The sequence below is a fragment of the Pseudopipra pipra genome, chromosome 11 (assembly GCF_036250125.1).
Source record: "Pseudopipra pipra isolate bDixPip1 chromosome 11, bDixPip1.hap1, whole genome shotgun sequence".
NCBI lineage: Eukaryota > Metazoa > Chordata > Aves > Passeriformes > Pipridae > Pseudopipra > Pseudopipra pipra.
The window spans coordinates 14574562-14600459 of NC_087559.1; the positions used below are offsets into that span (position 1 = coordinate 14574562).

A 25898-nucleotide genomic window follows, 5' to 3' on the forward strand; every position below is an offset into this window, starting at 1 on the left:
AAGCAACACTGAATTGTTAAAAGCCAGATCTAACCCTTTTTCAAATAAACACAACTAAACTCCAGTGAAGTAAAGGGGCTTGGTTGTTAGAAAACTGGGAAGAAACTTCCAAGACTTGAACTATTTTTTTCCTCAGAAATATCAACATAGAGGTGCATATAAATAATTACAGTCTACAAAATCTAGAGTTTGTCCTGAATCCTAACTGACCCAAAGAAACTGGAGGCTGGAATGATTGACACTGCCTGTGATTGTTGTGACGGCACCTCTTGGCTCCCCCATCAGCCAACAGTTCCACAGCATGCAAGTTCTCAAGTGACATGCCAGCTCCAGAGCTCTGCCCTGTTTACAGTGCTTGTTTTTTCTTAACATATTTGATTAATGCAGGCTTAAAAAAGAAGGGATTACAGGCTGGTGTGTGTTTATTTCAAGAGGATAAACTCTAGCGCATTGCACAGCCATGTATATCTTGTGAACTGCATATGGATTAGGAGTAGGTGCTGCCTTTCCTTTTATTAATGAAATGTGCCACGTACACATCATCTTCCTGCGTACCTTAACTATCTTTTAAATTGAAGTTTTGGATACTTGAGGCAAGTAGGAGTGGAATAGAAGTGGTGAGTGAACTGTAGGCACCAGAGGCTGGCAGGAACACCATGTTTCCAGCTTGCAGGTAATTGGAATGACTACAGGGCAGCTCAGGAAGAAAATGGTTTGCTGTTCTTTCCGGAGTCTTGGATGGGACTGTGAGGAGTCACTTGCTCTACATCTCCTTGCAGACTGACTCCAGAGACATCTGGTGTGAGCCAACTCTCTTCTTTCCCACTGTCTTAGTTTTGTTGTATAATGCTCAGCCTCATCCTACATTAGAACTGTTTGGTAATAGATTCTGCTGAATAATACAGCTTGATTTGGCTAAATATGGAAAAAATGCATGTGAGGAAGAATAAAACAATGTATCTTAACCTACACTATAACCGATGTTCTTTGTATATCACATGCTTGGATGTCCATGTATTTTATTGTAAAAATGTCTAAACAGGAGAGTTTTATAGAAGTGGCATTTACTGTAGGCAAACTGTGTGAGAGAGACAGCCTAGTGCTCTCTGAGCTGGAGATAAATCCTACAGACCATTTGACAATTTGACTTGTATAAACCTTGTAGCAGATGAAATCCTGAGTAACTTTGGTCAGATGAGTGTTACATTTTTATTCAGGCAGAAGAAATGTGTTAATATGCTGGGAGTACCTTTTTCTATACTGCTTTTTGCAAGATGTTAACTCTAGATAAAATTTTTAAGTGCTGTTTCTCCTTTCCTGTTACAGAGTGGTTGAACAAGAAGCTCAGAGATCACAGCAAGTTTCCCAGGACAGAAAAAGTCCCAGCAGAACCAACGGCTGCAATGAAAACAGGCCCATTGACATCCTGGAAATGCTCAGTAAAGCCAAGGATGAATATGAACGAGTAAGTAAATGTCTCTTTTCAGGAAACTAGTTTTTAGCACATCAGCTGTGCTTTGTTTAAAGGGTGGGCTGTCTCTGCCATCCTTCCAGCAGCCTTGTTTTCAGACTGATGTCTTGTTCCCTCCCTCAGGTACACTGTACTAGGAAACAGTCTCTGCTTTCAGGCAAGATGGATTGAATACTGATCATGTGATCCAAGTTGAAGTGTAGCTTGATAGGCCCATTTTACAGTGATTTCTCCTGCTGTGAGAAAATTTTGTCTCTGGGAATAGCAAATAAAAATTGCCCAACAGCATCTGTCTCTTCTTAGTCTCAAAAGATGTCTTGTGATATTACAGATTGAGTCATTCAGTACATCTGTAGACTCTGTGAAACACATTTTTAATAGCTGTAGACTAAATGTAACAATACTGTGCCCCTGTCTTTCTGTTACCCAATTTACTACTTCTGTCCTGTCTACTGTGTCTGTGCTTTTAATAAATTAACTCATTTTGGAAGGAAAAGTCTGTTATCTTTTGCCAGTGCTAAATTCACAAGATTACATAGTGAAGCATGTTAGTTCTCTTAGGAAAGAATTACTTTATATAGTTGTGAGGACCAAATTCATACTGCAGGATGAATATAAAGGTAGTGTGTGGGAGATCCTAAAAAGGAAACAAAGATTCTGAACACTCCTCTTCCCAAGTACAATGATACAGGAATGTGCAGTAGTAAAGCCACGTGTGAGTATTTCATTGCAGAGCTGTGCTGTGGTTTCTTGGTGGCAGAAGCAAGTGCACATTAGTGCAGTGCTTGATTCCTTCCAGAAGTTGCTTGTGCAGCAGAGTTCCTTTAAGTACTTGGGATTTGAGGCTTTGTGGGATTCTAGGTGGTTACAGTACAATGTGGGATGAGGAGAAAGGAATAAGCATGTGGGTTAAGCCTTGTATGAACCAATTTATCTTGTCACTGTCTCATGTAGCTTGATGGCCGGTGAATGTGACAAACAATCCAATATCTTTGACCCAGGCTAGATATTAATGTCCAAGAAAAAGCCTGTTTTTTTCAATGCTTTAAAATACAGATTAAAAAAAAATAATTAATTCTGATTGTGTGTGCATCAGTGCTGTTTGGGGAGGTCTTTGTGTGAAGGCCAGCGTTGTGGAAGTAGCGCCTTTTGTGAGAAGGAAACATCAAAACCTGAACGGTTCATCTTTCAATGGTGTATCAATTTAGACAGATTTGAAGAAATTGAAGTCGTTTTGGAAAGAAGGAAAAAAAACCCCACCACAAGAACACACTGTTTTGGTGCCCTCTTAGGATGTGATGAAGCAATATTGGTTAATACACATTTCCAACAGATGGCTTATAAAGACTTGGGATATTCCACGTTGTCTTCTAATTTTCAGATCTTTTTCATGTGAGACTACTGAAAAGCTAGAAAAAAAGTTACAAGAATCATGGACAAGTAAAATTCTGTTAAAGAGGCAATGGGTGTGTGCAGATCATTTTTAGTGGATGGTCAATGTCTGTGGTATCAGTAATACAACAGGGAAATATGCAGGGCATAGGTTACAGTAGAGTTACTTCAAAATTAGGGGGGTTGATTTCTTGTTGTTTTCTGTGTGTGTGATTATGTCTTGATGCTTCTAAAATGCTGGTGAAACTGCAATAGTGACTTCATTTCCTTTTTGTGTGACATGAACTGCAAGCTGGATCTGTTCAACATGATCCCACCATAGCCCTCTGTGACTGTAGTTGTGTAGCAGTTGCCAGATAAGCAGAATTGAACAATGTTGGTCATGTTTCAAACAAGCTTCTTTGGAGAATGTTTTGTTGACCACCTCAGCTTTAACAGCAAACCTCTGGCACGTTAACTTTGGAACTCCTTGTAGCCAAGGTGTGCTGACCTTAAACATGATAAAGAAACCAACTCATTTGGAGCGTGGCTTCTTGAGAGACCTTTCCTGTCTTAATTTTTCCTTTTTAAGGAATGTTATGGCACTTGGTAATTACACATGAATTTGTATTTAGGAGCAGAAAGTACTTATCTGCCTGGTACATTCCAGATGGATCATACAGTAATCCTTGTGTGCAGCCCACATGAGATTGGCAGAGTGTCAGCATGAGAAGGGGGCAGAGGGAGTGAAAAAGAGATTTATGAAGGTCTGAGTGATTTAATCTAGGATTCCAAATCAGCTTAATCCTTCAAGTACACACTACATCAAGCCCATATGTGAAAATGAATGAACTCTGAAATTTTTTTTTTAATGAAGTGAATGGATGCTTTTTATAGTGTGTTTTGGGTGTGTATTTCAGTATGAGCATGGAAACATACTGCAGCACATCCTCTAGTGAAAAGAACGCTGCCTTTCCTGATTTTGTAACTAGAAGGCCTCCAGCATTTCAGGCACAAAGAGTTTTGACCTTCAAGTCAACGAAAGATGAGACAATTTGCTTCTTGCCTCTATCCCTAAATCACAATATATCGTCTTGATTTTGTATTTATTGCTTTCAATTAGAATTTGAAAACAAAAGAATAAAGCTCAGATTGATTTTTAATCTGTTGCTAAAAAGTTTAACCTGTATTTTACTGCTGTAAGTGACCAGGGCAATCATCATGTGTTGTCCAGTGCTGAGCTATATCATATGCATAAGGTGTAGTTTATCCACTGAAAGCTGGATTGTTCTACAGTTTGGGGTTTTTCAGTGGTGATGTAAACTGTAATACAGTTTCTGTAGTTGTTTATGTATATATTTATTAAAGATGAAAGTCAACTCAATCTGTAAACATACTGACTGTTATAGTGCAACTTGCTTGTCTGTTTTTGTCTTGATCACAGAAAATTAAATTAACACCTGAAAATATATGTACATGTTTGGTTAAACCTGCTGGAAATAAGCTGGTGACAAGCTCTCTTTCAGCCACTTGGAGTGATTTCCATCAGGACTTTTTTTTCTAAGCAGTTCCTAGATTGGGTTCTTGATTTAAAGAAGTGCAGCAAACTTCCTCATTAGGAGCTAATGCAGACACAGGATGTGAAAAGCCCACCTTTTCTTTAATATGTAGTTTTCTTTCTTGGTGAAAACGTATAAAGCCAGTCGTGTTTTGGTTTGGGGTTTTTTATATAATAATAAAGAGTAAGAGCTTTATGACTACATATCAGATTCTGGATGTCTTGGTAGGATTTTTATTTCCTAAAATTTGTGAATTCGACAGTTTCTCACAAAAATCAGTGCTTTGTACATCTGTATTTCAGTCCAAGTGCCATGTAAACAGGATTGTATAGTGGGTAAATGCAGATTTTAAACCTATGTATTTATATTAATTTTTTTTTTTTTGCCCCCTCAGAATCAGATCAGTGACTTAAGTATTGTATCAAGTTGTGGAATGCAACAAAATTCAAATCCTCCAAAGCCAGAAAGCACAGAGCCTTCAGAACAAAAGCCTTCATTACAAGTGCAAGAGCAGGTATGTTTCATCCAACCCTAAATGAAGGGCTTTTATTTTTTTTTCCCCCCATGTAGAACTTTGTTTCAGTACTAAAATTGGTTTGTTTGGTAGAATGCCTGCAGTGTTTTCTGCTGAATGTATTATCACTAATAAACTAATGAGTTTGAAGACTTTTAGGATCCTAAATTCTGTCTTTTGACTTAGCATTTTAAAAATATGAGGAAATGTCCACACTGCTGTGAATATCCAAGTATGTTTAAATGGGCCAGCTTGAATTCTGGAAGAAGTCAGACTGTGGTAATGTGCAGGATGACTTGAGAGATGGGAAGCAAGAAAAACTGGCCTGTGCCACAGTATTGCAGTGAATCAGTCAGGTGGACATAATGTTGCAGCCTTTCACACATGAGCTCAAAGCCCTGAGTTCTCGTGTCTCAGACCTTAAGGCTTGTCTGTGCTGCCTTCGAAGTTACAGCTACCATCCTGCACAGGGAAGCTGTAGCTTCATACAAGACGTTTTAGAGATAAATTTAGGATAAAAAGTAAATTCTGCAATAAGTAAGACATGAAGTGCCTTGGGCCTGCTTGCAGTGCCACCCAGTGGGCACGGGAGGGGCAGTGCTGGTGCTCCTCAGAAGATGTCCCACAGAGGAGAAGAGCTTTAGTTCCCTGCATAGTTCACTGGTGTGTTTGTGATGCAATAAACCACCGTGCTGGAGAAATGAAGTGCACTATGAAAATGTGGGCAACCTTGCACTTAGTACTTTTAAACACAATACTTAGTTTGGAGTAGTAGTAGTTTCTAGTGCAGTTAAGGCTGGGGTATGGGCAGCAGGAATCTGTTTTAGGGGATGGGGTAGGAACAGTTAATGAATTAAAATAAGGGGTGGGGAGTTTGCTGGGATATTTGCTATCACAGCACCTCTGCCTTTGGGTCAGCATAAGTGCTGGAGTGACCCCTGGCAGCTCTGCTTGGTGCATGCCAGTCTGGAGACCTGGCAGCAGAGTTGCCTGAGGCTTTGCTTTAAAAGCAGATATCTTCTTTTGGGTCATTCCATATAGACTGTACAAAATCAGCTGAAGTGCTCCACCTGACAGCACATGGAATTGTGGAACAGGAATCAAATAACTAGTAAAGGAAAAACTGGAAAGATAAGATTCTAACAAATTGCTCTGGATTAATTAAAGGGAAAGTCGATTTATAGAACATGTAAAATGTCATATTTTTAATTCTGTTGAACTATTTAAAATATTAGCTGCAGAGATACTGGAAAAAATTACTTGGGTAGCATAAATGATAATTCTGTAAAGCCAGTTAACTGGCTTTGAATATATCACAGTTGTGTTGGTGCTGAGCCACATTTTTAATAATGTGGACAACTGGAAGACTACTGGAAAGACATTCCATTTCAACTATAAAAATACATTTTTCATCTAATTGAAACAGATGCCTAAAAAATAGTGTGCATATGCTAAGTATGGTGAGATTCCTAAACTCCCTCCAAAATGTCACACTTGCATGTTGATTGACTAACTCCATCTCATGCTAAAGATACCACATGTTTGGGAATAAAAATAAATGTCTGCTCTATGATACTGTGAAGTCAAGTGTTGTATCTTGGCCATTCAAAATTAAAATCAGTTGTATCATGCAATGCTTTCGTGCCAGCAATCAGCAAAACTGAACCAGAACACTGATACTGAACCCTGAATTGGCAGTCAGAGGTCGTACTGTAAAGTTTAACTTACCTGAAATGATTTCTGGAGAAACCCTTTGAGCAGCAGCAGTTGCACCTGCACTCTGTTCCTATCAAATAAAGTGGTCATGTTGCCTTTTTGCAACCCCTGCTGATCTGTCTTCATGACACACTGAGTTGATGATATGCTCAAAGTATACTTCAGCCAGAGATGGACAAGGCAAAAGGTGGGGTTTGTACTTCATGCTGGAAACTAACTTCATGTTTGAGACTATCCATGTAAGGGGGCTGGTCTGAGTTGGCTCAAGAGCATGGCAGAGATGTCAGTTGATTACTTGACTGTTGTAATGTATTAATAAAGGAAAGTTAGTCAATTAATCATACTGAAGTCAAAAGCAGAGTTTGAAATGATCTGGAACAGTGATTTTTCTCTTAATGAAATCTTAATAGTTGAAGCACAGGTCTCTGGAACAGTAATACCAGTGGAGGAAAGTAAGAACAACTTTCTAGGAAAAAATTCCTAACATAATTAACAAGGTTTATAACCTATAGAATGTCTCAGCTGCAAAAAGAAAGTGTGCCTGACTAGAAGCTGGCTAAAAATGAGTAACAATGGCAGTAGAGGTGAAGTAACAAGGGCAAAAGTGAGTGTGATTTCAAGCCCAAGGTTTTTTTAGGCACCTGTACTGCCATGGCTTCACTGCTGTTATCTGTGCTGGGAAAATTGGAGCCAGCAGAGCAATGTCATGGTACAGTAGTTGTCATTGTGAAGTAGTGTCTTTGTTTAGACATACCATCAGAATACACTGGAATTGTGCTGCAGGCCATTCAGGCTTCTGAACAGAATGTTGTATTTCAGTCCAGCTGTTTTACATAACTTCTAGTCCTGTGCAACCTCAAAAAAAAAAAAAGGAAAGAAAGGAAAATTTTGAGATTATGGGTGGTATTAATAGTTGTTTCTTTTCTCTTTAGTAAAATACATTTTAAAATATTTTCAGTAAAATATTAAGAAGATGATATCCTTAAAATCGTATTTTTCTAACAATGTCAGTGGTGTAGCTAGATGCATATTTTTGGGAGAGACTTAAAGGACTGGTAGATGTAACTGTCTACATATATATACACACTTTTCAAGGAGATATATACCCATATGTTTAGGTGTATACAGATTCTTTTACCTATCGTGACATCTATTGCATTGTTAATGAAAAGGGTGAGGAAAACTGTCTAGGCATGTATTGCTAGTTCAGTTGTGTAGCTTCTATTTTCTGTGTTCCTTTCCCATCTTTTAGGCCGTTTCATTATTTCCAACTTCATAAATTCAGTGAGGATTTTGTTCAACATGTCTGTTTTTCCCCACATCCCCCCAGAATGCCTTGTGTAGTTCTGGCTGATGGATGATGGCAGGTGCCATGTTCATGACACAGTCCATAGCCTTCCCCCTTCCTTACTGCTGGTGCACAGTCTGTCCCAGGAAGGCTGTAAAGAAAAAGCATCCATAGCCAGGATGTTCCTTGTAAATTAAATTAATTTCAAAATTCCTGTAAATAGGGCACACTTGATTTTACATGCATTTGACCTAGTTGTCTCTTGTAGTTTTCTTGAATTTGTAATAGACCCTGGGAGTTGCACAGTGCTGTCTATATTTCTAAGCTTAAAACTTCTTTTTCCCTTCTTTTTAGCCATTTCAGTCAAGGCAGAAGCATCTGACTTTGGAGGAACTGTTTGGAACCTCTGTACAGAAGGAACAGCCCACTGCTCCGTATCCCAACGCAGAGAGAATGGAGAAGCTGCAGACAGATGCATCTGCCAGAGAGCAGCACAGTTTGCTTTTGCCTTTTTCCTTTGACCAGTCACCAGTAATGCAACAATCCCTCGGGAAATCAGAAAGTCCAGGCGTTAAAACCAGTGCCAATCAGCAGGACTGTTTAACACCTATGCTAATGCCTCCAGCTTCGGTTTCCCAGCCTGATATAAAAAATGTTTCAAGCTATTCAGTTCGTTTAAGCCCTGTTCTTAATTCAGCCTCAACAATGGAAGCTGCCCCTGCTCAGATGCTTCCTGGCCTAAAACAAAGCAACAGTATAATGCAAGTTATGCAGCAAGCTGCCAAGCCCATATCCCCACTGGTGAATCAGCCGCCGTCTGAGGGGAACCACGCTCCACAAAACCTAATGGCTGGCCAGAGCCAGCTCATAGCACCCTTGACAACAACCAACACGGGAACTGTCTCAAATCCATCTCATACAAGTGTTGATCTTCTCCAGAAACTCAGGTTGACCCCACAGCATGACCAAATGCAACCGCAGTCTCTCACTAAAACGTCCTTAACACCGAACATCTCTGCCTCGGTTGGCCAACTTGCAACACCAGAGAGCTTCAAAGAATCTCACACTAAGCCATCAGCCTTGAACAGCAAGATAATCCCTCCCCTTCAGGTATTCTGATATCCCTGAAGTTTTAGGCTGTTTTTAGACTATGTGTATTTTTCCCTTGGAAACGTGCTGTTGTATAGTAGCCTTTTAAAAATAATGAAGGACTTCCACTGTGTCATATTGATTGAATTTGCCAAGTTAGACATTCAGTTCCATTAGTTCTATATCATTAGCATCTGCTACCAGTGACAGACCTGTCTGTAGAGGAGGAGGAGGTTTTTCAAACTGGTGCTTTTAGTGGGTGGTGAGTGGGTCCTAAAGAATTCACCTGTACTTGTGTCATAAACGGACTGCTCAGATCTGCTGATCTGAGAAGGGACAGAAGGTCACAGGCCAGGGGTTGCCAGGGGTGATGCTGTGGAAGTGGAGCCTGTACCTTATTTAAAGGTATAAAATTAACAATTTCCTTTTTCTTTTTTTTTTTTAATTTAGACTGTACAGCAAAACAAAGAACCAGAAGTGTTTCCACAGCCGAAGACTTTGTCTAAGGCAAGTCAAGTAAGTGAACAAGTACCTCTGCTAATTGTTTATTGGTTTTCTTAGAAAAGAGAAAACCCAGCTGTGGTTCACTGTTGATATCTCAAATAGTCATCACCCACTGGCCATATTTAAGGAGCTGTTATGAAGCAGAAAGAAGCTGCACTAAAGGAAGGGGGAGTTCTCGACTGCCTCTTATTGTTGTTTCTTATGTGGAAATGAGAACACATTTTTGGATTTGCAGCCTTGCAATGAGTTTGCACCATTTGATCTGGGTTTTTTTAATGTTTCAAACAAGCAGTACTAATGCCATAATATTGTAGCAGGGTCTATTAGCCTTAACCCAGCCTTAAGCACTCCAGAGGCATAAAATGTAGCCCTTGCCTTACTGTCACTTAGTTTTCCTGTGGTAACCTTGTATTTTATGAAAAGATACAAAGTGAAAGAAATGGAAGATGGAGGAAGAAAAGAATAACAAGCATTTGTTATTGCAAGACTGTCTAATAGCAAGTTTTAGTGATCTAAATTCAGATTTAACATTATTAGAACTGTCTTGGGTAAGAGTTCAAAATAATGTCAATTTTAAATTTCAGATTGCAGTTAAAAAATAGCTGGTAATAGTCAAGCCTTCAAGAATTATTTTAATTACCTTTTTGTTATGTGTTATTTTTAGGATACCATCTGTAATTTAATTCTACTTTTCCTTTACCCACCTCCTCCTTTTTCAAATCTCTGAAATTGCCTCATTCTTGTCAAACTTGCACTACATGAAAGCAGTTTTAGTAGCATGCCCAGATCTGATTGTGAAGGCAGTAAAAATGGTGCTACTTAAAGTAAAATGCTGTTCTAGCTACTGACCTGCTATGAGATAAGATCTACAGTCTGTTCATGGCCCAGTTAATAAATAATAACCGAACTAAAAACATTTTATATGGATTTGGGAATTTTAAGGAATGTGTGCATGTTGTGTAGTAAACTGTATTTGTGGGTTTAAACACATTGTCTTCAGCTGAAATCCCACGCTATGAGTCTTCACAGTTTTGACTACAACAAAATCAGTTTTCTGGTTCTACTGCTCTTGATGTTATTGAATACACATTAACTTCAGATGGTTTTGGAGGGTTTTTTCTTCTGAAAATCTTTGGTTATCCAAGGGGAACTCCTTTTACTGACATATCAAATATCTATATATATCACATTTAGTGTTGCTTTTCTTTTGAGTGAGATTGGCTTGTTTATTTTCTTTTTTCTTTCACCATGTTGGTCATTCTGGAGGCCTGAGCAAGACATTATGACACTGACTAATGATTGCAGTTATCAGGAGATAACTGGCAGAGCTGCTCGAAGAAGATGTTTACTCATGTTCACTTTATGCAAATATAGTAATCTTATAAATTTCCAGTTTTTGTTTAAAAGGAAAAGTGGTAAAGGCAGTATGTGGATTTTTGTCATGAAATGGAGACAGACCCGTGGAAGGTGGGATGATGGTCCTCAAAATATTCCCATCCCATATTCCCCACAAGGGAAAATGTACTTAAAATGAGACTATTTCAGCGTACTCCAACAATTTAATTATAATTCAGCAATCTCTTTAAATATTTTTGAGATACATTTCGAATTTGAAGTAAAATATTCGTAGGAGACCACAGAAGCAGGGGGGGCAGGAAGCAGGACTGCCTTTCTGTGAACCCCCAAGGAAAATAATAATCTGCAAAACAGCTGCTGAATCCTTTGATTAACTCGGTGAAAAGCTCATCTTTCATTATATGTGTTATGTTTCAAAAATTCTGGAAGGTAGCAAGGAGTCTGCATGCAAGCATGTTCAAGGCTGCTACCTTCTTTAGCTTTGAAAATGAGAATTACTATTGGTATTAATCTTCATAGATAGATATTCCTTAATTAACAGCACCTATTTTGTAATATCTGACTGAATTATTGTGGCTTCATTTTATTTAATTTTCTTTATGCTCATCTCTCCAGCCTTTACAACATCATTCATTCTTACTGGAAATGGTGCTTATTAATTTTCTGTTCTCTTACAGGTCGCACCTCCACAGTTTGTTACAGCCACGACAACAGTAACACCTTCAGTCCTCTTGTCTCCCAGTGTGTTTCAGCAATCAGCTACAAAGGCTACTGAAGTGGAGAATAAAGCCAGTTCTTCTTCGCCTTTAACACTTGGAACAACAGAAATTCAAACTACACCTCCTACTGTTCTCAGTAGGTCTCAGCTGCAAGAAGCACTGATACATCTAATAAAGGTACTGTCTATACAGAGCTCAATCTCTGAGGGAGAGTTCCAAGTACAGAAGCCAGCACTGAGCAATTCCATACCCCTGTAACTCCTTTTGCTCTGAAACATTACAAAATACGTTCTTTTGTCTTGGAATTACTCCACACTGTGCACATAGTATGGCACAGTTTGCTCCTCTTGGTTGAGATGTGGAGCAATTAGAACAGAGTTCATGGGATGTGTCCTCTCACATCCATATGAATTTGTAGACAAGTGATGAATAAGTGATGCACTAGTAGAAGCTGGTGTGGGGATGGGGGGAGTTGATTTTGCTGTCTTTGTAAGTTTTCTGCTTCCCCAAGGAAAGCTTTCCTGTTTTCAGTTCCCTAGAACCTCTCCTCATCTTTACCTGAAGTATGTTTCTTTGAAATGGAAATTGCAAAGTTTTACTTCTGCTATTTCTAGGGACTAAAAAGTTCAGTTGCATTAAGCCTGTGATGTTGGGAAGCAGCCATGCATTGAGATGATTTTGACCTCTAATGCCATGGTGAAGTTGCCATGAATGACAAAGGGTTCTTTCTTAACTTGGGATTCTCTTGCCCTCTCCATGCTGATGTGCAGAGCTTACACTCAAAATGCAAGTCTAAAAATAACAAACAATATCTTCCCAGTGGTCAAGTTTTAGGACCAAAAAGGGCTGCTACCAGATCCCATCACAAGGTTGCTTGATTTATCTGTTGTTCCATTTTATGTAACCTTTTCCTGTATTGGTTTGTATGGTTTTTCTCGTTAAAGACTTTAACTAGTCTTGCAACCAAGGCTAAGTGCCAGTAGTCTGAGTGGTAACTTTAGAGAGCTGACAGGAATCTTTGTCTTTATAGAGAGAGCTGAATGAAGACCAAAACAGGCATATCCTGCAGCACGGGAGTACTCACACAGCACTCCAAGCAGGATACCAAATGTGCTGTTCAATCTTGTAAAGAGAATATTACACCCTCAAGCTAGTTGGTTAGATACCAGTTCTGTAAACTTGTCATGTGAATGAATTAGACTCAAAAAATATCTCTAAATATTGTCTCTAAGTTAAACTAATCCATTGCCCAGTCATGCTTTGCCGTGAGTGTTCTTGTAGAACACACTGCAGTCCCATTCAGGGCTGCTCAGGCAGACTGTATTTGGGAACCTGTACACAGAATGAAATTCTTTGTGTCTAAGACTAAGGTTTGGACTCTGGAGGGAAGTGAAATGTGAAAGGTTGTTTGTTTGAGCATCCAGTGTGCTCAGTGATCCCTTCACCTGTCTGACCAGCGCTGTGGTTCACAGCCCGTGAGGGGTTCAAACAGCACTGCCTCTTGTGTCCAGCTACTTCCCTTCTCTTAACTCTGGCAGCTGCCACTGTAAGGAATCCTTATGCACAACTTAGGCATTAAATTAAACTTTCTTGCTTCTTTTTACTAAGGCATTAAACTTTTTTGCATCTTTTTACTAATGTTTCTAATGTGCTTCTTTTTTTTCCTGCAGAATGATTCCCATTTTCTCAGCACTATCCATGAAGTCTACTTGCAAGTCCTAACCAAGAGTACAGACAACATTAAGCTATAATTGAAGCTGAATCTATTTAAAATGTGTCCATTTTAGAAACAATTATGCCTCATCTATAAAACTAATATTTTTGTAAAAGAATATTTAGTTTTCAATGTCTTGAATTTGAACCTGTTAGGAAAGACTATTCCTTAAATAGTTATGAAAGTAATGTTCTCAGAAGTGATCTAGGTTTTCACTGTGATCATCACCAGCAAACCTTTCTTTTATTGGGGAGGGGACTTAAGTTGCATTTGAGCTCTCATTAGCATTAAGTGAATGTGCAAATGTTTGCTCTGGCTCTCATTCCCAGCTGTATTCACTGTTCAAGGATTACAGACTCAACACTCTTTCAACCAGCAAATACACAGTACAGTACACTACAGCACACCAAGACAGAATTCAGTTGTGGGAAACTAGTTCCAGTTGAAGGACTAAGGAAAAGGAGAGCAAAATGCCTTGTGATTAAACTGGCAGGTGTGGGGAAGGAACAGATCTGGAAGCCAGGCCTTTGGAGCTAAATCTTTAACAAAAGGTCTAAAAATGTGATTTGCTCAATACATTGACAGTCTGCAGTTATTGCACGTAAATTCATCTTTCAATATTTCATTAATCTTACTTGCTTTTGTGTTACTTGCATTAAACAGGTATCCAAGTGAGTAAGGCCATTTTCTCTAAAAAAGGAAAATCTGAAATATGCAAAATCTTCAGTGATTGTATAATTTTTTTTAAAGTAGTTCTGTTGCATGTTGAAGTTCTCTTGTTTTAAATTTATAGTTAGGAGACCACCACTGGAAAACCCTCTTCCTCTTCAGCGGTGTTTGATAAAATTTAAATACTTTGTTCCCTTTTAGCTTAAGGATGAACCACATCATAGTTGGTTTTCATTCCTCAGTTGTGTTGGAACTGCAGTGTTGAAGACTATGCAGATGGGAAACAAATGCATGCTTTTCTTCTGTTGCCCTCTCCCCAGATTGTTAGTGCACACTTCATAGTCTGAAGTTTATCTAATTAAAATGTTATTGCTTTGTATATGTGATTTAGTAAGTCCCTATTCACTAACTAAGAATTTAACTGGTTACCTTCCCATTTGAAATTGGAAAATTTCTAATTATACTTTCTTATGCTGCTGTGTTGGTTTATCCATGGCTTGTATTTATTTCTTAAAGGCATGCAGAGGTGATTAATCTGACTCCAGCTCCCAACTTTCTCCAGCAATAGTAGTTTTAAAGGATTCTTTTTCAGTAGAAAACTGTTGGGTTATTGAGTAAAAAGATAATCCGTAGTGAGTTATGATGCACTGCTTTGTTCTTTTCCCTCAAGCACTATTGAAATATGAGGAAAAATATTGTTTGGCTCCTTGCAACATATATGTATGATATATATATCCTAAGGATTAGTTAATATTGCCATAGTCAAGGTGCATGGCCATTTCATTGGAAACTAGTAACTGAGCTTTAATTGTGACTTGTTCACAAATTGGGATGTTTTAGATACAACAAATATTTACATTTTTATGTATTTGATCTATTTTAGTTTTTTTCATAGCTTTTTAGTGGAAAATATATTTTGTTTAGCACTACCTGCCTTCTGAAAATATTTTCTCAGCCTTTGAGTTCAGTGTTTCCAGTTAAAATACATACTGTATTGTTAGAAAAACGTGCAAGATTCAGGGAAAGATGCTAATGTCATGCACATTTATCCAGAAATATATTGGATTTAATAGTAGCATTTGAATTCAGCAATATAAACTCAGCCTTGTTAAGGAAGATAGAACCTTCCTCCATAAATCCTAGAGTTGTAATACTGTGTATGCACATAAACAGTGAGACTCAGATCTAAGGTCTAAATTAATTTTTTTGTTGGGTTTTTTAGGAAAAGTTTCACTAAAAGGGACAAACCAATGAGCAGTTCCTCTGAACAAAAATGGACAGTCTAAACCAAATAGAGAGTTGCTTTTATCTGGATTTAGCAAAGATGCCTTCTCACTTCTCGTGGGCAGCTTACAGTTTCTTCAAAGAAAGATTTGGTAAAAGTTGGTAAGAATAGAAATGCTGGAAGCTGATAGTGTTCATGGGTGCTGTTTGCTAAATACAGTCATATCCAAAGATCTGTAGAAATGATATGAAGGAGTTGTATTTTGAGTTCTTCAGCCACCTACAGTTGACAAAAGTAATACTGCTCTGAATATCCTTAAGTTTTGAGGGTGCCTGGCCAGCTGGAAACAGGCAGTGGCAGATTCTTCCTTGACTTTGGTTTTGTAGTGTCCTGGTAGCAGCAGACTCTTGGTTTACTCCCCTGCCCCAACTTTCAGAACCAACTGGCAGAGAACCAGAGCTGAAATCCCAGCAGACAGACTGTTCATCTGGGACACGTGCAGTGTTTGTTCCAACCTCTGCCTGTCCCAGCCTCAGTGGCAGCGGACACGGAACCAACCTGGGTGTTTCCCAGCACTGCAGAGGTTTGACAAGTGCCAGGGTAGTGGCTTTAACAGATAAACTCCTTGCATGAGGAGTTAATTGTAAAACACAAGCTCAGTTATAGTGTAAAATTTGAATATTTTTTTAAATGTGGACTGTGTATTTAAAAACTTTTTTTTCCCTAATTATTTTAACTTTTTGTATAAGTTTAAAATTACCAGCTTGTTGAAGTGCTTGATTCATGTTTTCCACATGTAGGGATAACCAGGGTGGTAGCAAGTTACCAGGGGTCATCACAGGAAATGATTGTGACCATTTTCAAGTGATTTTGATTTTTTGGTTTTTTTTATTTTTTTAGCTACTGGCTTAATGGGATTTTACCTGTTATTTCTGAGAATTAAAGATTATTAGTTCAGACTGTACTCCCCAAATTAATTCTTATCTAAGCATGTGTTTCGTGGCTCATGTTAAGTCACTTCTGGGGAAAAAATGAGAGTCCAAACTCAAACCTAATAAAAGACAGTTTTAAAATCTACAGCTGCTTAATTGTTCAGGAAAATCAAAATTCTCAGTTTTGTAGTTAGACTTTCTCTGCTGTTATTTACAATGCAAAGTTTATATGAAAGGTGCCTAACAGCTAATAACTTTAGAAGCAGTATATCTTTCCAGATTAAACAAGATTTGCAGAATGAGTGATTAAGTTTAAAAAAAAAAAATTTAAGTGATGCATCTTGATTTCATAGAAACTGTTTAATTCTCTGTATAAATGCTCAGTGTTACATTTAAACACTGCTGGATGTTTCTCATTTTTGCTTGCATTTCTAATTATTTCATTTTGCTTTATTTCTGAAACACATTATGCCATGTGTAGCCTCTGATACAATTGCTGAAATACTCTGGAAAGCAAACTTTAATTTGGGACTTGTTGGTTTTTAAAAGTATTCTTAAACAAATCAGCCACCTTTTTGCCAGGTATTTGAGTTGCTTTGTACTGCATATCTTAACAGGAGGAATGTGTGCAATATGTATCACCTCAGTTTTGTCTGGCAATGTTACGAAAATGTTAAGATGCAATATCTTCTTTTCACTTCAAATTTGAAAAACTGCAGTATCTCTGATTTGGTGGTGTATTTATTTTTATCTATTCAGTGTATGGACATATGGTTAGTTAGGTTTTTTATGTACACTATGTGCTTTAGTAATTTCTGAGTTTTAATCACTTTTGTGGATGCACCAGTTGTAGCCATTTGCATGTTCTTTCAATATGAAGACCATGGGGAAGGGAGCTTCAGGAAAGATTTCTGGAAACCGGAATAATTGTAAGTCAGTAAATGTAGATACTGCATCATTAACGTTTTTGGTATGGTATGGATTTTATAGCACCTATGTATGTTTGCAGTTATTAAGTTATTGCATAAATGTTTAAGAATGAACATTTTTTTCATCCAAAATTTTGTATGTTTGCAAATATATTTTTGTAATAAAACTTCAAAACAAATGTTTCAGCACCTCCTAAAATCTTGTGATGTTTCCTTTTATTTCTAGAGTCCTATTAGCCTACTGGAAGATTCAGTTTTTTGTTTAGGGTTAATATTTTCCAGAGGAGAAACTAGAATTCCTTCCTCCTTACTGGGGGTAGAACCAATTTGCATTTGTCTGCTAAGGAACTGCAACCTGCCTGCTTGAGGGACAGCTGGGAATAGCCCCTGTCACTTGTAACAGCTTCTGTGTTGCTGTCAGTGTGCTTGTGGTTTCAATTTGCTAAACAGATACATTTCCTTTCACACTAAGAAATGCAGCTACAAATTCACTGTCATAAGTGCAGCTGTAACTGGGTTTAGTGCCTTTCCATGTAACTTTTTATGGTATCCCCCTCATCCATAGACATGGCATAGGATACTCAATCCCGTGTTGGTCTTTGATTCAATTCATTGGAAATTGCAGTTGTCCTGTTACAATCCAAATTTCACAAAGTCAAATTAGGAAGCTGATGAGGAGGAAAACCATAGCAGAACTTCTGCTGAAAGCATCTTGAAACAAAACCTTATCCCTAAATCCCTTAATCTTAGCTGGATGCTTATTCCCATTCTAATTACCCATAGGAGCTGGGATTGTGGGGCATATCCAATGTCAGGGAGGCCACTGGAGAACAGGTTTGTTGCTCTAGTGGTTCATATTGAACTGATTCCTGCACTATATCCAGAAGCAGATTCTTCTAATAGAAGACTACAAGTACAGAAGTCATGGGATTTACTGTAAGATAATTGAGGAAAAGTGGAACCAACTTAGAATCAAGCTTGAAATTCTAGAATCAAGAATTAAATTCTATGTTAGATGTGTTGCCTGTTTGGTCAATAGCAAGAATATTTTTTTATTGTTGATGCTGTTAATCTTTTTGTCTTCTCTGGATCCAGGTGTTCTCTTCACTGTTATTCATGTGAATGCTCCCCTTTGATTTGGAAACAGGTAATACTTCTGAATTTGTATTTGTAGGTCCAGCTAAACCAGGCACTGTACAAAAAGTTTATGCAGACCAAACTCTCTTGGGCCTTTTCTCTCTTGATCCTGTGTCCTCTACAGTTGTGTTTTCTGAAAGTGCCTGAGGGAATAGTCAATCCCTGCTGTGATGGTGATATGCACTGGGTAGAATCAGGGTGAAAACATCAGGCTTCCTAAAGCTCATCCCCTAAAATTCAGATTTTATTTGCAGGCTTGCAGAATGAAATAACAAGTTGTAGCTTGTGTTTATGGGCCATTAATTGAAGTCAGTGGATTCATTTATTTAGTAAGGATTCAACTATACTTCCTGCTCAATATACAAGGTACTGGGTCAGGTTAACATGAGTACAGAGTATAAGACACCTCATTCTTACAGCTTTTCTTCATTTGTGAACAGGATGCCTTCAATCACTAAATAGCTTTAGTATGGCTGAGGTAAATTTCAGTTTAGTTTTCTAACCAAAATATTAGAAATTATAAGATACGTTAAACAACTTTGAAAGACATTTTCAGTGTCCAATAGTGGAAATTTTTTCTTCTATCTTCACCCAGCTACAAGTGTGAATCAGCTTTTTTCTCTCTTCCAAGTTTTGATTGAGGGATTTACTTTTGCACTGACCTACTAATTTGGGAGAGTTAAAGTGCAGTGATAGACCTGTAATTGAAATACGGCCCTTAACTGTAAAGCTCATCCTTGGCAGTTATGCAACGATTTTTCACTTCCTCTTAGAATCCTTCTTCATATGACACTTCCAATTAGGCTCAAAAAGCATTGAGAAAGGAGGGCAGTGAAGAGATATTTTTATCAGTTACTGCATTTTGAAAGAGCACTTGCAATAAAACAAAAGGGAAAGAACCCGTGGATAGAAGATTCCTGAGAGGAGAACAAGGGAAGGAATAGCAGAAGGGTGTAAGTAAATATGAAAGGGAATATTGTACAGAGATAAGTATGGCCTGTGAAGGTATTTCCTGAAGCAGAGAAAAATTTGAATTACAGTTTTGTTTCTGTACTGCTACATGTCTCCAGGTGTCCTCAAAGCTCGAATGTGGATTGCCTGTAAGAATTCAGAATATTTCAGGGTGTGTTAAAAATTACTGGGGAGGCACAATTTCCTTGCTAAGGGTTTTTTTAACCTCTGGTAATGAAGCAGCATAATGGAATTGGCTGATTCACAGCAGTACCTAATTTTTATCTCTGCTTGATGGCCTCACATTACAGCTTAAAGTCTGCTACAAAGAACAAGGCTGCTCATACCTAGTTGCATTTTGTCTTTCATTTTAAATAGACCTTTAAAAATATTTCTACCATAATCCATTATTTAAAATTCAAGAAAAGCTTCATTTTACAAAACCAACCTTGGGAAATAAAACCACAAAAGGATGAGCTTTATATGCTGGCTGAAATGAAAGCACTTGCCCTCAGGCCTTTCTTGGAAACACGCAGGTATGTGATGTAAATGCACAAGTTGTGTTTCTTTTCTCCTCATAAATAAGTCAAGAAGCTTTAAGAGCATCTACAGAGCAAAGATCTCCTGTATGCAAAACTGAGTGTGGCCTTTATTTAGAGAGCATATGACTTGCACATCCTGCTCTACTTCTTGTGGTTCAGAAGAGGAATGGGAGAGGCTTAGCAGGTTATCCAGCTTTCTCTGAGATTTATGGATGATGCTACATGCCCTCTCTGGTTTACTTTTTAAGCATCAAATAAATAAACTTCTGTTCTCTGGGGACACAGTTCTCCCATGTAACAAAACTGCTGCAAAGGAAGCTTCTGCTATCTTAAACTCACACAAGAATTGAGATACAAGGGTGCACTTAAAGCCTGCAGGATTTGGATGTGTCTGGAGCCTGTTGTGGTTTACAGCAAGCCCCGCTCCTGATGTAATCTTCAGGATGGAAGGTACAGGGCACCCGTTATAAAGACAGATCTCTGCTTTCCAGTGGTTTAATAGGAAAATCTTGCCACAACAGAAGCCCGAACAGAAATCCCAAAGGTTTGGTTAGAAACACATGCAGTACTTTTGATGGGGGTTTGAAAATAAATTGGTATTCTGCAGATGTGAGGAAAGTTGTCTGAGGGGAAACTGCTAAGATAAAAGAAGTATGTGAAAGTAATGTAGATTCACACTATGTAGTGCCCGAGCCTGGGCCTGTGATGTAGCTTTATCTGTAACTTCATTTTAGATAAAAAAGCTTGATCGTACTACTGCACCTCTGCCTGTTCCCATGCAGTACGTATCATTTCTTACAATTCTTGATGCAATGCTGCACAGAAATCGGAGATATTTTTTTTCACAATTCATTAGCAGCTAACTAATGTTATTACTGAAGATGAGCTGAACAATCTGTTCCATGTCTAACTGAAGCCACTGTGGTTTTGCATGTGGAAGGATGCTCTGGTGATGCATAATGGTCTGAATAATGAGAGAATGCTTTGGCATCAATCCATCTCATCCATTCTTGAATGATTTCCTTCTTGAAGGGCTTCTAATGCAACTGCTCTTTCAAAGGGCAAGAACAGTCAAAGCCTGTTGTGTTGCAGAGGTCAAGCTGAAGAAAATTTTTTTCACTTCCTTTCCACATGCATTATAGCACAAATAAATCCTGCTTTATTTGGTTATTATAGCTCTTGTACCTTCTCTCTAAATTTACACAGCCTATGAAACTGTTGCTGTTTTGGGAGATTTCTTTTAGCACAAGTTATTGTTGGTAGCTTTATTCTTTTAATTTTGCCAAATTCAGTTATTTAAATACAGACACTCATTTAAACCAAGACTAAAGAGACTAATAACCTCTCAGCTTGTTTTAAGAGTGTTATGGAACTTGAATTAAGAATCAAGTAGAGAAAGCAAATATGATGCAGTAACTTTGGAACATCTGTGTATTCAGGAGGACTTTCAAGCACAGATGCAGGCAAATGCCTCAAACTCCTATTGTGTAAGTATTTCATATTTATCTTAAGAGATAATAGGAAAAAATTGCAACAAGTGAAAAGTCAGATTGTAAATTTAAAAAACTTTGTAAATAATATTATTCAGTGATTATAGTAAACCAATCCAAATACCCCAAAATACTGTAATATTGGCATTACAAACGTCAATTTAAATAGTGGCATTTTCTTGCACTGCTAGCAGAAATGCTTTCCTAAATATTATCAAATAGCAGAGCAATTACCAAAACCAGTCACAGGGAGTTCCTTTTAACTGTGTGAGACATGCAATGACTTGATTTTTCTCTGACAGGCTACCTGTTAGATAGAGATAAAAAAGTCTCATTGTATAAATCTTTTCTCATATTATTTGGCCTATTTGGTTTAATCTGAACATTTTTCACGTATCATAAAATTGTGATAATATTTTGGAAATTTTCCAATTTTTGATTTGCTTTCCGGTCTTTTTTTTTGTTGTTGTTGTTAGTAAATGACATTTTCTTTAGAGGCAACATAAAAATTACTGTGTTTTAAAATTATTTTTATCCAGCATTTGTCTGCCTGTAACTCAAAAATGGTCTGTTCTGTTAAGGAGCTTTTCATAAACATTCTTCCTTTTCCAAATTACTTTGCCAGCTGTATCAGAGAAGGTTTTAGTTGAGTTGAGCTATGAATATATTCTGCTTGTATGTATCTTTTTCTTGTATTTTGCTCTTATAGACCTCAAAGGTGAACTGATTTCCCTGTCTGGGTATTTCTGGATCAGGTGCTCCATGAGAACCTTGCATTTTCCAGGTTGCTGGTTATAGCTGTTTGTAGCCTGTGTAGCACAAACTGCTGTTCTATGGCAACTAAAGGATGTTTAGAGTGTTTTTCATGCTCCAATGGGAACTGCAGAGCTGATCATTATTTCACAGCCTGCTGAATATTCTTTTCACAGGGTATTTACTTGAGTGTGCACTTGTGCTTATCTAAAAACACTTGCTATCGATGATGAAAGAACAGAATTTATTTGGAGTAAGATGTGACAGTATGGGCTGAATCTCTGGAAAAGTTGCAGCACCAGATTTGGTCTGAGAATGTACCGCATTCCCATCCACCAGGCTACAGCGACTGGAACTCCACCACATAACTTCTCTTTTTTAAGGTCCCCTGCAAATGGAATGAAACCCTGTGCACTGTACAGAGATGTTCAGGACTAGCAAGGTTACAATCCAGGACAGCAGTGACTGGCAGATTCCAGCTCCATTTGGAATCCGTACAGTGCTTAAACTGCAGTTGCACAGCCTGTTGGTCCCTTCCCACGCCTCCACACGGTTTCTTTACTCACTACTGTTTGGATTCTGTAGTGATGAGCTCTTACAAGACTTGGGTTTGGGAATTTCTCTTGAGAGCCCCTTGGTAGCCAACTGGCCTGAATTCCAGCAGTGCTCAGTGCATGCAGCTCCTGCTCTGGTAAACAGGGTTGCATGTACTTATGTCAGCAATGCATTTTTGCAGTATCTCAGCAAATGACAGTCATAGCTGAGCTTTCATGCTTCTGCTGCACAATAATGCCCTGCCACTGAAACATGTGGAGGAAGGGATGGAAAAACCCAGTTATCCTGTGTATGTATTTAATAAGCTGTCTAGTCCAGTAGTTAATACTGAAGCTAACGAGACGTGATTGTATGTTCTGAAGCAAGACTGTTTGTCCATACATCTGCATCCCTGTTTTAATCATATCGTATGTGGTTTCAGAGGCAAATCCCAGGAATGTGGAAGAAATGTTGACTGCTGTATGCAATGTATACCATGACTTTAGCTATTGCTTTACAGTCCATCACACTTAGTCAGAGTTGCAGAAATAACATGCCTCTTCAGTAGATCAAAGTGGAGGCACTGACACAAGGTGGAATTTCACCCTGTGTATGCTTGAGCTGCTCTTTTAACAACACAGTACCATAATAAGCACTCGGTGATGCAGCACAAGGATTCAGGGAAAACAGGGTGAGTTGTGGGCAGTAATCTCCCAATGACATTATCTAAGCTAAGTCTATCTTAAAGTCTTTCTACCATCCAGATAACAATGGAGGAAACAAAGGAAGTTGTGAGCCTTAGTAATACTGGTCTGATCCAGATCAGTCCCCTTATTTTCTTACAGGAGGGAAACAAGAAAGCACCTTATGTCCAGCCTGAGAAGGCACTTGTTAAGACTGCTATTGATAGGAGAGACAGTTTCATCCTTACAAGAAAGACTCAAGAGCATCTTCACTGTAACCACAGAGACTTGATCACAGGCTTTACTCTTCATCCATGAATGGAATCAGCCTGGCCCAGTAAAGTCAAAAGTGAGGCTGTGATCTGGCCAGTGTATATTTAAAAGAATTGTGAGAGAAAACGAAAGCCATTGACTAAGGAGGAGGGAGTGATTGAACTCTTTCAGTTCACTATTTTCTCACTTTACCACTAGCATTGATGTATGCAGAGAGAAACAGTAACAGCCTGGCAATGCTGACTTCCTAATCATACTGTATAGACAGAAAACAGGGAGTAAATTAATCTATTAGAAGCAAACACTTTGTGTAGAAATTACTTGATTGTTCTCATGATACCTGCTGCTATTATGATATTTTTCTCCCGGGTTTATAGATACTACCAGCCATCCAGAAAGATGAAGTACCCATATCTCTAAAATAAGCTTTTTGTTTCCTGATGCAAATATGTTTAGGAAGTTTTTTGAAACTTATTTTCTGCAGCTGAAATTGGGCGTACAGCCATGTTTTCTTAAAGTATCTTCAGCCAATACAAAATACTGTGGAGTTTGGCATCATAACCATGATTTCACTTACACTTGGCCTCATTTGAAGAATTTATGCACCTCTTCTAAATCACTGATTAGGGAAGACCAAATTATCCTGCCTAACCTTACTCAACTGACATGGGGAACTCCATGTCACTGAGATGATGGTTGAGCCAAATGTCATCTGTCTAAAGAACAGTGTTTAAGCAGCAGGGGTGTAAATTGTCATTTACTCCCCTGGCACAGGTAGTATTTTAACAACTGCTCTTGATGAGTGAGCATGGAGCAGAGCTCAAGCTAAGAAATGCTGCTGTGCTGCTAAAATGACTCTGTGGCTTCGACTACATCAGCAGGTGGGAGATTCCAGTAGAGCAGGTCTAGAGAGCACCTGAGAAAGTACTGAGGACTCCCCATCTGCACCGTATGTGTTTGAATTCTGCTCCAGACGAGCTCTTGTCTGGCTTGCTGGACTGAATATTCATTAACAGCTGGGCTGCATTAGCTGCTCAGACTGAATATTCTGTTTCATCTTTATTTGAAAGGAATCCAGTTCATGAGCTATGGGACTGCTCAGCAGGGAAAGCCAAAGCACTATGAGCAAGGAATGATCAGGAGCCTTGATCCAGGATAGTACTTGTGGCTCAAGCTACCTTAGACTTACCTTCTGACCATATGGCTGCAGCCAGAATCAAGTGTGCTGTTGCCTTGAGAAAGACTGGCTCAGACTTCTCTGAGCAAGTTGCACAGTGAAGTTGGTTACCCTGACGCTACAAGATTAGTCTGGTTTTAGGCCTAACTGAGACTATGGCACAACTAGATCCAGATATTTGGTGGTGTAGAGCATATATAAGGTTCAGTTAAGGATCTTTTACTGGGAACTTAGGTTTGAATTTACTGTTACCTTGCCAGTAGTTAAGGCAGATTTTATAATTGAAACTCTGCAAAGGAGGAGCCTTAAATCAGTAATTCCCTTGTAGATGCTATTTGCAATCTTTAGATCTTTCATAGTCCCCTACTGACCATATTCTTGGCACTGCTCTGCCTTTGAAAGCTCTTGGCACTATAGGCCATGTCTTCAGAGTCCCTAAATTTAAACCAGAGTTCCTGAACTTAAACCAAGGCTTATGTGGTTCTCATCAGGTTCTTCCATATTCCAATTTTATTGTCATATCATTTCAAAGTGTATTACTGAAATTAAAAGATATGGGTAACTAGTTCTGCCAAACAAACAAAAAGTAGATGGCCTACCTAATTATTGTAAAGTTGGATATAGATTGGAGCACAGCAAATGGCAGTTGCAGCAGTTAACCTTTGTATAGTGCTCTCTAGAATGAACTCTGCACTTTGCTACTGTCAGATCTGGTTGTTTGGCTCCATTTTTCCCTTCCTGGCATGTAGCCTATTTCCAGTCTAGTGTTCCTTCTGAAGTATTTTATTAAAAGGATTTTTAAAAAGACAACTGATGAAACAGTCAATGAAAGCAGTTAAGCTAAGGGAGTGGTGTCTGCTTTTATTTCTTCTAACAAAGTGGTTTGTTTAGGGAAAAAAGTTTTCTCTTACCTTGCTGAGAGTTTCACATGTTACTTCCCAGTGGCAGTTTGCCAAGTGAGCATGGCTGGATGCTCTGCACATGGAGGTGGTTTCTTTTGCTGCTGAAACCCAAACTCTGCAGTTTTGAAGATCAAAGTGTAGTTTTTTTAATGTCAACATTTCAGTGTATTCTGAAATTAGATGATGATAGCATTAGTTCACTACATGTAACTGTTTAACTTTAAAACAGATTTTAAAATATATTAATATTTTTAAATTTATACAGTACAGCTTCTAGGACAAATACCAGTGGACAGAACACTGAAATAGAAAAGTGCAGTGCAGGAATACCAGGTTTCACGAGAAAGATCTGAAGTATTTGTTTTTATTGTCTGTTTAAACTTTTTTTGGTTTTAGATTG

The 25898-nt window shown here is 38.4% G+C and overlaps 1 protein-coding gene and 1 long non-coding RNA gene across 3 annotated transcripts in view; one reads left to right on the top strand and one right to left on the bottom strand.

Annotated features, from left to right (window-relative positions):
• DCP1A (decapping mRNA 1A) overlaps positions 1-13419 on the top strand; it is a 28486-nt gene extending 15067 nt beyond the window's left edge. For both annotated transcript variants that reach the window (XM_064667697.1, XM_064667698.1), the window contains exons 5-10: positions 1327-1465; positions 4796-4915; positions 8274-9029; positions 9459-9524; positions 11546-11764; positions 13258-13419. In XM_064667697.1, coding sequence (XP_064523767.1) covers positions 1327-1465; positions 4796-4915; positions 8274-9029; positions 9459-9524; positions 11546-11764; positions 13258-13338 — 1381 coding nt within the window. In that variant the 3' untranslated portion in view covers positions 13339-13419. The remainder of the gene's footprint in view (positions 1-1326; positions 1466-4795; positions 4916-8273; positions 9030-9458; positions 9525-11545; positions 11765-13257) is intronic.
• On the bottom strand, positions 4909-25707 carry LOC135420343 (uncharacterized). Its single transcript, XR_010433493.1, has 3 exons — positions 25508-25707; positions 5890-7486; positions 4909-5853 (listed from the first exon to the last, which is right to left on the bottom strand). It is a non-coding gene; the product is annotated as an uncharacterized LOC135420343 (long non-coding RNA).
• Positions 25708-25898: the final 191 nt, after the last annotated feature.